The 14,888-nt window shown below is 34.6% G+C and overlaps 1 protein-coding gene across 1 annotated transcript; it reads left to right on the top strand.

The window, feature by feature from the left end:
* The first annotated feature begins 6,307 nt into the window (after window positions 1–6,307).
* On the top strand, window positions 6,308–13,886 carry Gsc (goosecoid homeobox). Its single transcript, XM_003689676.4, has 3 exons — window positions 6,308–6,794; window positions 8,019–8,308; window positions 13,348–13,886. Exons 1-3 carry the CDS (start codon window positions 6,308–6,310, stop codon window positions 13,558–13,560), a joined length of 990 nt encoding a protein of 329 aa, XP_003689724.1. The 3' UTR covers window positions 13,561–13,886.
* The last annotated feature ends 1,002 nt before the right edge of the window (window positions 13,887–14,888 follow it).

Raw genomic sequence — 14,888 nt, 5'->3', positions numbered from 1 at the left:
GTAAGCTGAAGTAACGAGTATATACACGCGAAAACGTTCATTTCAGGTACAACAACTTAGCACCCCCCAGGTCGGAGCTCACTGAAATCTGAACAGTGGGAAATGAAATGGTGGGGAACGAGGGGAGGGAGGACATCCACTTAGCACGCCGCTTAGACGTGAAAACATCTGTATTGTCGCTGTATTAACGTCAGGGGACTGGTCCACGATGATTATCGTGGAAATTGTAATCTTTCGCTTGGAAATGTACCCCCGTGACGGAAACTTTTTAAAACCGAATCCTACTAAAAGATGATGGAAAAGAAGTTTCTCTTTGCATCGTCTATCCTCTAATTCTGCTACAGTGTAATGTTTTTTTTTTAAACTGTTTTGAATTGCGATTCTCTCTCTTTTTTTTTTTTTAATATTCAAACAACTTTTATCGTGGAACATTTCTATCGTGTATCACTCTCGTATGAGAAGAGTTTTAAAATTTTTATTTTATTTTTATTTTAGTGGTATTTTATCTCGCTATTTATGATTATTTATTTTAAATAATTATATGTATTTAAAATAAAGTGTTAAAAAAATATTCTTTAAATAAACATAAATTAAATTAAAAATGATATTCATGATTTATAATATATGAAGTAGAAAATACTAATTTATCTTTTTTTCTCTCTGTTTTAGTACAGGACATAAGGTATAATATAAAAAGTGATCTATAAATCCAAATTTTGTCAATCAAAAAATACAGCCATCGAATTGCAAGGATTAATAGGTTTGATCAGATTTTTTGTTTTTGTTTTGCAATAAATATTTGTATTAATTTTTTTTGTATTTTATAATATCAAAATAGGAAATGTTTAAATACTACAATAAAATATAGAAAAAAATATGTATAATAGAAATATATTGAAAATATATGTTAAAGGTAATAATTAATAAGTTTATCCTTAGAATTTCTTTTCTATTATAATATTTGTTTTTTAATTAATTAATTTCCTATCCAACTTATAGTTAGATAAAGTTAGATAAAGTTTTCTAAATTTGCATTAAACTTACAATTTTTATCTATTAAGATTAAATTTGAAGAAATAAAGTTAATAGTATTGTGTCAATAATCATATCATATGATATTTATCGTGAAAAAAAAATGATAATAATAATTAAATACATCGTAAGAAGAGGAAAACTTTAATCTTGGAAATGTTTAAGATCCAAGATAATAATTGAAACAAAAATTTAACTATAAGAATGATGATTTAAAAGGATAGACTGCTTATAATTTCAAAAATTTAAATAAGTTTAAATTAAACCCGTGAAACCCCATTATCCGTGAGTTCGTAAAACGTAGAATAATAGCTGCTGGGTTACATGGACGAGTTGCAGGATAAAAACCATTCTTGAAGTCGGAAAGTAAGAAGGAAAGAGAAATGAATTAAGAAGCATAACAATTGAATCCTGAAAAGTGAGCAATCGAAATTAATTAGTGCAAATAGCCGAATTTTTCCAGTTTGTTGCATAAAAGAGCAACCATCGTACCTTGAATTAATTATAAAAACTTGATGCATTTTCAAAAAAAAACTGAAAATGTCGATAAAATCGAGTGGAATCTAACTCGAACAATCCTTTCAATTCTTCGCTTTTTCTTTTGCTTTCGAAAACGGGAGGTTACGATAAATAATAATTATTCAGCTTGAGTTGATAATCTCAAAAAAACCGAATCCAAAGGAGATTTTTATTATTTCTCAATTCTTTTCTATCTAACTAAAAATGTGTTGCTAACTAAAAATGATCCCCGTGCAACGAGTTCGATTCCCAGAAAATCTGGTCCCGGCCAGGAAGAATCGATAATCCCGCGGCAAGGATAATCCTGATTCGCAGGCATCGGCCATTTGTCCGGGCCGAGCTCGCATGTCCTCTCTAAATACCACTCTAAATCGCAAATGTTCCCTCCTCCAAAAATATCCCAGCGATCTCATTCTCGGATCTCTCCCTAAGAGGCAACGATTTTAAATTCATAACGAACGAGTTTCCTTCTTCTTCTTTACCCCCGCCTCCTTCGAACGAGTGCCATTTCTCACTTCGACACCGCGCGAAACTGGTCATCGAGATCACTTTCCTCCAAATCGTCATCACAGAGGGTCTATCGATTTGCATGCGAATGCCGATCCATTCGGCACGGTGCTAATGAAATTCACGACTCCGCCGTGACAATGGGATCGTCTTCGCCGCGTACGAGGGAGCGTATTCTGGGACATCGTGGATTGGCCGGGTATATCCATCCATCCTTCGCGATTAACGTACACGGATTAGGATTAAGGTTGGCGCAGATTTTCGTTGTGTGTCCGACCTCGGGATTGAAGTGTGCACGCACGCTACCAGGGGGAAGAAGAGATGGATACGATACGCGCTCGTACAATGTCCGGGGTACGTACGTGCGCGAACCTATGGAAAACCTTTTCACGCTCGGTTCTCCACGTATCGCGTCACGATCCTCCCCACCTCAGCCCCGATCCCCGACAACAATGAGGACGACAGTCAATGCACATTACAACGGTTTTATGTTATTAATACGGACGCATTTGGGCGGGATTTGAATAATTGAACAGATCTGCCGGATCAACGATTTGACGGTGGGGGGAAGGGTGGGGGGAGGGAGGGAGGGAGGATAACAGTTTGGCATCATACGCTACCGTCTATAATAAGTGTTTGGCCACCTTCCTTTCTTCTTGGCGAATACGCAAATGATACGATTTCGACTCGGATCGTTATCGGATCGTTATTGGTTTTTTAAAGAAATATCGTGGAAGGAAAAATGGAGTGATTAAATTATTGTATTTTTTTTTTTTTTCAAGTTGATGCATCTGTAATGCAAAGTAAATGATTAATATTATATCGATCGAAGAAAATGTGGAATTTTAATATTGCATCTAAGATCGATTAAAGAAGATTAGTTGCAAAATAAATGCATTAGGTAATATCTTAATTTTTGCAGGAAAAATTATTTCAATTCAATAATTATTTTACATCATTCGGTTATTTTATATATATATGATTGTGATAACTTAATTTACATGGAAAATGTATATTAATTATTGAAATTTAAAATATTTACTTATAGATATTATTAATAGAGAGAATAATATATTAAAAACTATATGCGTCCATTTTAAACCAGTTAAACATATTTATGAATTTTATGAATATTAACTTTTGAATATTAAAAGTGAAATTTAGACACGTTGTGTCAACGAAGGAGAAAATACCAATATTATTTGCAATTATTGTATTGAAGTTGTTCGAAATACCAGAAAAATAGATTGCAATAAATATCTCAATATTTTTAAAAAATAGATATAGCCAGTTTTGATTGACTATATTTACTTTTCAATTTATATTATACAAAAGATAAACGATTTTCTTTCAAAAATAAATAATTCTTTGAAATACATACATATACATTCTTCTCTCTATGTATTTTATTATCCATCGCATTCAAATTTCCTTACATATTGAATTAATTATATAAGCATTTTATTATTAACAATCAAATGATCGAAGATATTTTTAGCTCCCTTTTGCATTACTACAAACTGAAATAGAGAAGGGAGAGCAGAAGATGCATTCAAAGTTTTATATTTCTCGTTTTTAATTTATCCGCACTTTTTTATTTTTTAAAATGGAAAAAAACTTTAATCATATCAAACGCTTATTAAATATAGTTTCGGATTTCCGGCCGGTAATTTCATAACGCTTTCGAATTCCGAATATCAATATCCCGATATCAATATATTAATACGTACACGAAATGATTAACAAGATGGTTAGTATATCCTTTATGATTAACCGAATTATATTCTCTGTTTTCCTATCTGGGGCTGTTAGATATTAGAGAATTTTGGAATTTGTACAGATATAACTCGTTGAACTCGTTCGAATTGTATTCAAACTAATACGAAACACCGCAGATTTATTTGTTTATGCAAATAACAGCCGGTACGAAGCGGCATCGAATTCCCATTTGATAATACGAGACCACGGTGTAATCCACACGTTAAAATCATAATATCCTCAAATCTGACCAATATAGGTATTATGAAAAAAAATTGTTTCGGTTATACGTAGAGAGAGGACGCCGTTTCAATCTGTGAATCAATCAAACACGCGCGCGCGCACGCTTGCGAGAAAATCTGCGTTTCACCCGAATTCCAACGATTCTGTATCGCGATATCCATAATACGCCGGTTTTATAATATCCACGTTTGTATCCATCCACGCAGATTAAAAATATCCAACCCCTATTTTTCTATTTTTATCGAATTTGTCAATTGTTCGTGATCTTGTGATCCATATTTAGATCTAGCTGTCTAGGCAGTCGCATGAAAGAATCGATTATTATTTAAAATATATATACGTAAAATAAATATATATTAGCTAACGTTGATGTTGTAATATTAAGACGAGAAGGTACACCATCGGCTAAAAGTTTGAAATCATTTGTCCATCCATACGAATATTGATCTTATGAATTTCAAGTTGAATATAAATAAAATACGTGAAGTAGATAATTTCAAATTTTTTTTTTATCAATAGTGATATATATATATATATATTCCAGCGAGAAAGAGAGAGATCCTCTCGTTGTTTTATTTTAATAAGAGATATATCGGAGGAATATTTTTATATTTCTCTTATAAATCGATTCGATTCAAACATATTGAGAGGCTTTTTCCTTATCCCTATAAATTATAATCTAATCATACTTTTGCAGAGATATTCTCGCACACTTTTCGAAAGCTCGAAGTGTGCCACGAAAGTAAATTCGATCTTCGAGTTGAATTGAGTTAAAAAAGAGAAGAAGAAAGAGCGAAAAGATACGAGAAGCACACACACACACACACCCCACCCGTACAATAATCTCTCCGGTTACGAGTCTCTCCCATCCCCCCTCCCTCCCCCCGTAGCTTCGAGGGAAACATGGAAATTATTTTCAGAAACAATATCTGAGCGAATTCGATGATCGGCAGGAATGAAACCGTTCCAAATCCAAACACTTTTAGAAGCATGATTAATACGCGAATCCCGATTCGCGCGAGTGTAAACTCGGAAAGCTGTGTAATACGCGAGACACGTCGTGATTATCCGTTGTAAATACCGTTTCTTTCACCATTTCCACCGCGGTGGCACACAACCGTCCCTCTCCACCCATCCCGATGGAAGCCCGACGCGTGCGTCGACAGGGGTTGAAAGGACATTCTGCCGGCGCTCCTCCCTCCCCTCCCGCCACTCTTTCAATCCCGAAACTGGCATGGCACTGTTGTCAGAAGATCGCACCTCCGCATCCATCCTCCGGAAACCATCCTCCTCCTCGGCTGCCACCGTTTTCGTTTCGCCCGCTCTCCGTCTCTTTCCCTGTTTGGCTTCCTGCTCTCGAGCCTCCCCCGTATCCCTTTTCATCTCCGCGACACTGCCTCGTAGGGGATGTCGAGCGGCGAAGGGTGGTGGAAAAGTGGATGGAGCCAGGGTGGGCCACGCCCCGCTCTAGTGCCGGCAAAACTTCGCTGGATATATTCGAGGGTGTCTCTGTCGCTAATACGGGGGTGGCTACCCGTACGTGGATGCCGGCGAATCTAAGCGCACCCCCCCAGAGGTCAACGCGTACTCGGACCAGTCGCCGGATATCCTTTATCATCGGTGTCGCATCCGGACTTGGCCACATCTGGGATTGATTTCGTCCTCGTGGCTGGCTCCACCAAACCACGCCGGCGAATAAACTGTCTCCTTCGCCGGCTCCCTCGGACCTTCTTCTTCTTCTTCTTAACGTTTCAAGCCGATCATTCGTCTCAGTGATCGATGAACCAGTGATCGAATTTTTATTCCGAGTTGAATTATTGTATCGGGTTAGGGAAGAGAATTGTGGAGGATTTGAGTGGGATTCGGAGATCGAAGACAGTGCATCGTTTGGTGACCCTATGTTGTGATGGGACAGGAAGGGATCTCGAGAAATTTCGCATCATCGCGGACTTGAATATTTTATTTACACACAAGTCGCATTCTCACCCGTGCTCCTGATATGTGATCTCTACACGTTATACTCGGAATGAAACGAACGCTTGACCGTGACAGCGTTGTACTATTCCATGCAATTAAAGCAAATTTTTCGTTTTCAATCGAAACAAACCTCAGTGTGCATCGTACGAAAATATCTTCAAGAATGTCCTCCCTCGAGTGATATACATTTTTCGAGAAACGATAGAAAGAAAAATATATATATATATATTTCGTTGTGTGAAAGTTTCGATCTCACAACGATCCCTGTAACATGGTAGAGAGTACCTATGCGAGTGATTCGCCCAGATCGCGTTCTCCGATGACGGAGCCGTCGAGCCCTCTTCAAGATGGTCCCGGGATATCCGGCTACCGATATCTCTACAATTATTCGCCGGAGAGTTTGCAGCACAAGTTGAAGAGCAACGACGAGCAAAATGTGACTGGGAGGCGACACGACATCGACGGACGCGAAAGAACGTTCTCGAGAAGTCCGTTGACCTCCGAAGAGATACGATTCAGACCGCGCGAGGTCTCGAGGCCGAGTTCCTCGGCCACCATGTCCTCCCCTACGTCCGCCTTCACGATCGAGAATATCTTGGCGCCTAGGCCCATAGGGAACATGACGCCTACGAGCACCAGCAACCTTGGATCGATCATTCAAAACCCGGAAGCCGTGGGATCGCCGTCGAGGACCACGCCGATCCATCCTCTCCAGCAACAGATCCATCACCTGGCGTTCACATCCGCAGACTTGTTCGGTGAGTTGTTCCAGTATCGTGGTGGAAGATTTTTTTTTATGGAAAATCGTGGTTGGGAATGGGTGGGAAGAAATTGGAAAACGTGTTTGAAAAATTTTAATGAATTGTCAAACGAATTCTCTTTATTTAAAAGTAAATAGATAATTTTTGAAGTATTATTGAAATAATTTAATAAATTTATTAAAAAATGCGACGATTTTCAATCTTATATTCATCTCGCTTGAAAAGTATAGTTTCCAACGTATCGTAATTTTATTAACTTAGAAAATATCCGTGTCCAATGTTTCGCTCGCACGAAGGAAATCGCTCGTTAATTCGGAAATAAAAATTGGACCGCGTATATCGTCCCCCGCGCTGCGCGTAGAAATGAAAGAAGGCGTAAATCCTCGACGCAGAAATTTCCTTTATGCCCTCGAGGGCTTTAAGTATTTCACCCGCAAGAAACCCTCGGCGCAGATTGGGGATGCGCAGGCTGAGATCCGCAATCCGTTTCGATCACGCGCGAACGATTTAGCTCCTTGCAATCCCGCGTTGGAAGATGAAAAACGAGAAGGAAAAATATGCAACACTCGGCGTTTTCGATGGGGAAAGGAGGTGGGGAGAGAGAGAAGCGCGAGTGACGCCGCGGTTGAAAGCATAAGCATTCACCCTTCGCACATTTTTATGCGGAGACGTCGCCTCTAAGCAGCTTTCTTCGAGATTTTAAACCAAAACATCCCTTGGGACCTGGGGGTGGTTCCAGTATTTTTCATATTCCTTCTTTCCACGCGGAATAACGCGGCTGCGAATTGTTGAGAAACATTGTTACAATTTTCATCGTTTCGATTAATCTCCTCCTTGCTCGTTTCTCCTCATCTTCCTTTCTTCTTTTTTAGAAGAATAGTAAGGATTTTCGTGTTGAAGCGATCTAATAGGCGTTTGCACTCTTATTTGGGAGTGGCATTCGATGAAAAATCCGTATCCCTTTACGAAATTCTCCAGTTTCGATATTGACTTTAATGCTTGTAATCAGCAATGTTGAGGTAACTCAACTAAATAAATAACGACGAAATGAGAAGTGTTGTCTAATACACTTCTTTCAAACGCAATTCTAATTTTAAAATGGAGCGATTATTACCAATGAGATAGATGGCTTCCTTTCGATAAAAATTTTTCGTCCCACTAAACGTAGCATTTCAAGAAATAGAATTAATTTAATTAACGATACTTTTCTCTCGTTTTCAGCCGCAGCATATCCCAGTTTATATTCCGGCGGTTACGTGGCAGCAATGGCAGCCGCCGGCGTTTCGCTTCACGGTCAACCGGCCTTCTATCACGCGGCTCATCCCTATCAAATAAATCCAAACGCCGCGGCTGTGGGGCCGATGGCGAAGAGGAAACGTCGCCACAGGACGATATTCACCGAAGAGCAGCTGGAACAACTGGAAGCCACTTTCGACAAAACGCACTATCCAGACGTGATCTTGAGGGAACAGCTCGCTCTTCAGGTCGATCTCAAGGAGGAACGAATCGAGGTGAGTTATTTTAGAAAAAAATAAATTATGAGCGATTTTAAGATCTCACGATATATCTCGCGTGTTGTATTGTACATGAAATTTCAGTTTTTTTAAGTGTAAGATTTTTCTTTCCGAAGAGATATTCGATTCGTTCTTTCTTATATCGATATATTTTTCTATTTTTCGAATCGTGAATACAAAAGTATGGTTCGATATAGTTCATTTCGTATGACAAAAATTTGATATTGAAATACTGTTTTCTAATCGTTATGCTATGACAAGGAATTTCAATTGATAAAACTCGTGTGATTTCCCAAATGAATATAATTAATAATATGATAACAAAATAAAAGAAAGGTATTAAAAAGTATAAAACAAGTATAAAACTAAAATATAACCAAAAAAAAACTGTAAAGGCTTGAAGAAATTAAATCTTCTTCTTCTTCTCCCCCTTCCTTTTTATTCCCACTTTTTTCGAATACAAAAATATCACATTGCAATGGATATAATCTAGCTTTAAAGAAACAAACACTCATTCTTTACTTTTATCTCCATTCTTCGCTTTCGAAGAAATTCGAGCGTCGTGAGAATTTTAGCGTCGAAATCCTCCTCCAGAGATCTCGTAATCGGTAGCTACTGACCAAACCGACAAATTACTGTCCTGGGCCCTGGGTGAATATTAGGTTTTCGTCCGACAAACATTGACCATACGGATTGTCGGGAAACTCTTCGAAGGAGTGCACGCATAATTTGTACCCGATGACAAAACATGGACGTCCACTTTGGAAGTCCTTTGTGAGGGTTGTTTGTCGCCTTAATGCACGGCCCCATAATTCTTTAACGCGATCATTAAAATTATTCACGGCCGTTATTTATCGGTCGTCGTTTGACTCGAGCCAACAAGTTGCACGCTAGATTAAAAGCTTTGCCGATAATGTGTTTACTTCAATTATATATATATATATATATAGAGGCGTGTGTCACACACACACACTCATTCATGTACATATGTATATAAAAGCATACAAAACATTGGGGAAAGGGAGATGTAGAATTTATTATAAACGTTTATAACGTTTCGTATATTTGATGTCGTAAAGATTTGCGCTCACGATTCGTTAATTTGTCACGAGGCTCTCTTATGTATAATCAATCGATGCGATTCGTTGCTCGCTAATTGGTCAAACGTAATTTTTTATTGATGGCGAAACGCTGGTGTTATCGCATTTTCCATGGAATTAAAATCGCTCGATGGATGTGGACCGGTTGGAAGGATGTTTCAAAGGATTTGGGACCGTGTCATTGAGACTGGATTGTCGAAGGAACCCTTTTCTGCCACGGCATTGTGGCTTCATGATAGAAGGCCCGCGACAAGATCGATGCTCACTTTCAGTTGCGCCTTTTGGAAAGAAGGTGCTTTCTGTAGCAAATAAGAAGAGACACAAGCTGATACATTTTTCTGTGTTACTAATTATAATAAGAAAAAAATAAAGATGTTTTAAGGACACAGGTAATATGATATAATAATTTATAGAAGGGTTAATTTGAGAAACAAATATAATTTCCGAAAAGTAGCGAAACTTTTCCAAATTTTTCTTCATTTATTTTTCTCTTTCTCTTTATAAGGATTTAATATTTTAATAATTACGAATAAATTAATTATCGTGTGATGATGTTAAATTTATTATAATTATTACAGTTATTAAAAAAGAGAGATCGTCTGTTGAAATAACATTTTCAAATTAAACTGTGGAACAATCTTGGCCAATAAACTTGTATTTCTAATGTATAATAATATCCTGAGCACGAAAAGTTTACCCAACACCGTCAAAGATAAGAATTGCCTCTTAAGAATTATCGTGATAATGGGACACGAGTCTGGAATTTCTTTATTCGCGTCCGGCAATTTGTTCGAACAATCGTACAATCCCAAAGTCATTCACACTTATCGCGAGGACCAACAGGCCACCCGCGTCGTCGGCTTTGCCAAAGGAAATCCCTTGTCTCGAGAGTCTTTAAAGACTTTGAAACAACATATACCTGCAGCCCACCTGCCGCATCGAGGCAAGAGTTTCGATGTTTGTACAGAATTAGTAGAAAGGCGACTTTCGAAACGAGAAAAAGAGAGCGAAAGGGGAAAAATGAAGAAGGGAAAGACGAGAAATAGTAACTCGAGAGGGGTGGGCCTAAGGCACCGAGGTTCCTCCCTGTTTGGAAAGAAGCTGTGGTGTTTACACGACGTGCGACGTTACGCTCTTTTTCCTATCCGCCGCGATTGCATCAACAGAATGCAGAAACACCATGCTGTTGTTTGTAAAAGCAAAAACGTAAAAGCGTCTTATTCGTTGTCAGATGTAGATATTAATTCGATGAAAATCGTAATTATTTATAGGTGTAGAGTTATTTTTAAGTATGTATATAAAAGAAATCGTACAATTTTTACACGATTTGCTATTATAAATTGCTTAAGATTGGATAAGCATAAAAATACTATTTCTAAATAATAATAGTAGTAATAATTGTTTTTTCTTTCGAACAATTTTTATTATTTATTAATCCTTTCGAATAGTCGCTATTACTTTCGAGAATTTTTCATCTTTTAAGTAATTTTCGAATCTGTTAAAAAATGATGGCGATTTTTGATTGATTTTCATCCTAGAATAAATGATAATCGTATAAAGCCATATTAGAGGAGTTTCTTTAGTTAAAAAAACAAATTATATTTTCTCTCTCTCTCGCAAATTGTAATCTGAAATATGTTTTTAAACAATTTCTCTTTCCAAATTCATCATTTAAAGAACAAATTACTACTACACCAAGCTAAAGTTATAAATATAACGTAAAAGCTTAATTAACTTGAAATATCGAATTAATTTTTACAGAGAAAAGTTAAGAAAAATTTCTTGATATTTTTTATCCTTATTTTATCCTTGTTGCAAATTCATATTCGAAAAAAATTATTATTTTTGGCCAAGTGTGGATTGTTATATTATTTTTAATTCCAATCTACTTATCTCAGAAGATGAAACGTATAAATATATAAATTCATCATTCAATTTCTTTCTTAACTCTTGTCAACAAGTATATACAAAAACCAAGAAAACAAAAATTTGAAATTTAATGAATGATTCTTCAAATAAAAAAAAAAAAAAATAAATAAATAAATCTTAATTTCTCGAATGATATTTAGATGAATTGGTAATGAAGAAAAGTTGTCTTTTTCTAATACACAAAATGTTTTATATAAATTTCGTATATGTGATCGTTTCGCGTAAATAAATATATCGCGTATAAAATATACACGATGCAACAGGAAACGGATACAATGCTGTGTGATTATTGCATAATTCAACGGTTAAGGGAGAGATCAATGCGATATTTGAAACGATGAAACATCTATCGGTAACAACCGAGAGATATTGATTGTCGGGGGTTTCGTTTAAATCGAGTCGGACAAGCGTGAAGAACAAATGCTGATTTCGAACGTGGGATGAAACCTTTTGATCTTCTCTGGCTCCTGCGTCTCGTTAAAAGTCTTCTCGAAATGAAATACGCGCAGGTAAAGGTGATTATGTTCTGATAAAAATTAAGACATGTTTGGCAATTTTTCGAATTGCTTCGAATCTTCCTCTTCTATTAATATTAAAATTAAATTAGAAATTTACGATGTATAAGATAAGAAGAGTTTGAAAAATTAACGAACAAATTTTATCATCGCAAAATGATTAGCAATATCGAATGGTTTTAAATGAGCGAGAAAATTATTTTTGATTATCTTTATAAAATGACAATTATAATTAGTTAAAATTTAATTTAACGATTATTAAAATATTTTCTTTCACAAAATGTCGGAATATAAAAGTTTTCGATATTCTTTTGTTCAAATCCTATCAATTTAACTATATCAAGTTAACAATTTATAAATCTATTTTTTTTTTTTACAAAGAATTTATAAAAAATGTTATTTATTTTAATTATGGCAAATAAAAATACTAAAATATAGTATACTTTTAGTATACTTTACGAAAACAGGAAATTTCTTATCACAAATCGAATTATACATTTCTTTTTTGAAATTTTTTACTTAAATATAATTTTTATAAATAAACTAATTGAGAAGAAATTGACGCATAATAATAACATGTAAACGAAATTATTATTCAAGCTTCTCTAATAGAATAAATTTATCATATTATTATACATTACGAAAAATGTTCTGTATATATTTACATATTTTCATACATATATTATAAACAACACATTTAAATTCGCTCAAAGTAACAAATTCCGAAATAATGTATTATCTTGATAAAATGAATCACAAAAATCTTCATACATTTCGTACGAAATTTATCAACAAAGTTTGATTAGAATTAAAATTTTTATTAAAACCAACAGGAATTCTGATTTTAATCAAATTTTATGAATACGTAAAGCATAACTAACTAATGAAAATTAACTTTTTAAAGTTTTAATATCTTTCTCATTTTCCTTATTATGACTTTATAATTATATAAAGTATAATCTTAAATTTTAAAATTGTCTATTTTCAGAGTTAAATTATTCTTGTATGACTCTATTGTAAAAAATAGAAATTATACTCGAAACACGAAAAATTTGTTGAAATTTTGAACATTGAATTCATCCTCTCAAAAAATACTACTTCGTATAAATAATTTATTATATTCTCTTCATATTATATGTATACAAATTTTCATTAAAAATCAACCAAAATTTTTGAATTGGTTGATTAAATTTTCTCATAAGATAATTGATCACGAACGATTTTTGCAATTTTGCAAATTAGGGAGGATCTCAGAACGACTTACAAGAAACCTCGAAATTTATTTTCAATGAAACCAAGAAGTAAAATTTGCAAGGAAAGTTATACACGAATCCCCCCTCCCCCTATTTACGATATTTCGCTTCGATTTCAAGCGCTCTCCTGAACACAAAGAATCATCGTCTTCCCGCTCGCTACAAGAATTTATACCTACGAATTAAATGCGACCAGTGGACCGGGATGAGATTCCCTCATCAAACATTTCCTATTCCAGGTGTGGTTCAAGAACCGACGCGCCAAGTGGCGTAAACAGAAAAGGGAAGAGCAGGAACGTATGCGGAAACTTCAGCTGGAGCAACGTCAACGGGCCGACGACAACGTGCCAACTCCAACAGTCAAAGTGCCCGAACATTTGGCATTGACTAGGCAGCAACAACAGCAACAACACGAGCAGGACACCGACAGCTCGGATCTCGAAGTGGCGTAGTCAAAATATTGGTTGTAAACTTTTCTTTTATTCCTCTTTGTTTTTTCTGTCTTTCTTTTTATTATTATTATTATTATTATTATTATCATCTTTCTTCTTCTTCTTCTTCTTCTTCTTCTTCTTCTTCCTCTTTCGTTTTTTTTATTTCTCGTCGACGACGAATCAAAACAGATTCAAAACAGACTGGTCTTCCCCCTGGTACAACAGGGGAAACAAACGTGTGTAAATACGGAATTAGGATGTAAATATATTTGTACATACAGCTTACGATCGATGTGTAAAATATAGGTAGTGAAATAAATTATTGATTCCCAGATATGAAACGAGATATGGGATTTTATTTTCACTCTTATCCGCTCTTATTCCTTCGAAGATCGATTTTAAGTAATTTAACGTTAAGTTGAATAGAATGATTTATAATGAGATATTGGTAATAGAATAAAGAATAAATATTTAGTTTTATATTTTATCTTGAAATGGAAACTAATTTGAAAATGAGAATCGATAATTAGATTCAGGAATTTGAATGTTGTGAAAAATCTTATGGCAAACGATTCAGGTATTATGTCGCCATCAAACGAATAATTAAATTATTTTTTTTTTTTGGTTTTTATTTATCTGTAATAATTTTTTTTAAAATATAGAAAAATAGTTGCTGAAAATATTATTTCGTAAAATAATTTTTTTATTTTTATTACAGAGTATAATAGCACTAAGAAACAGTGATTAATGAGATTAATAAAACAAAGATTTCATTGTATTTAAAAAGTATAAAAGTATAAATATTTATAAAAGTAAATAAAAGTCTTTTCTATGTTACGATAAAAATTAGAAATAGATAACGATTAGATAACAATTTATTGTGCAAAAGTTGATTATTAGCTATTTTGATTAATATTTCTTTCGTTTTTTAACAATTTATTAAAGAAAAAAATTAACATAAAATAATAGTTAATAATTATCTCTTTATAAATCTTAATACAAATAAAATTAAAAAATATCTTGAAATTATTCAACGATTTTCGATCATTTTGTTAAATCTTTCTTAATGATTAATAGTAATTCACTCTAATTCGCGAATTTTTTATTACAGTTTCCAATGCAAATCTAATAAACACATGTCATACAATCACTAAGAAACTTCATTGTAAATTTAAAAACTCTTTAAAATTATTATTTGTTAATTTATTTTATAAATTTATTTTATAAATTTGATATCACGACTTAAATCGATTAGAAGATGGCTAAAATATTTTTAAAATTTTCTATTATCCTCTGATTAGTTTATCTATATATTATTTCTTTATCCACTGATCACTTTCATCGGA

The sequence above is a fragment of the Apis florea genome, unplaced genomic scaffold (genome assembly GCF_048593485.1).
Source record: "Apis florea isolate Af1SG1 unplaced genomic scaffold, ASM4859348v1 contig_2190_pilon, whole genome shotgun sequence".
NCBI lineage: Eukaryota > Metazoa > Arthropoda > Insecta > Hymenoptera > Apidae > Apis > Apis florea.
Note: the sequence above shows the minus strand (reverse complement) of the source record. Positions and strands in the feature narration are given on the sequence as shown.

Coding starts and splice junctions, on each gene's coding strand:
- Gsc (XM_003689676.4), top strand. CDS start 6,308: ATGGTAGAGAGTACCTATGCGAGTGATTCGCCCAGATCGCGTTCTCCG. Junction 6,795..8,018: donor CACATCCGCAGACTTGTTCG/GTGAGTTGTTCC, acceptor TCTCGTTTTCAG/CCGCAGCATATCCCAGTTTA. Junction 8,309..13,347: donor TCAAGGAGGAACGAATCGAG/GTGAGTTATTTT, acceptor TTCCTATTCCAG/GTGTGGTTCAAGAACCGACG.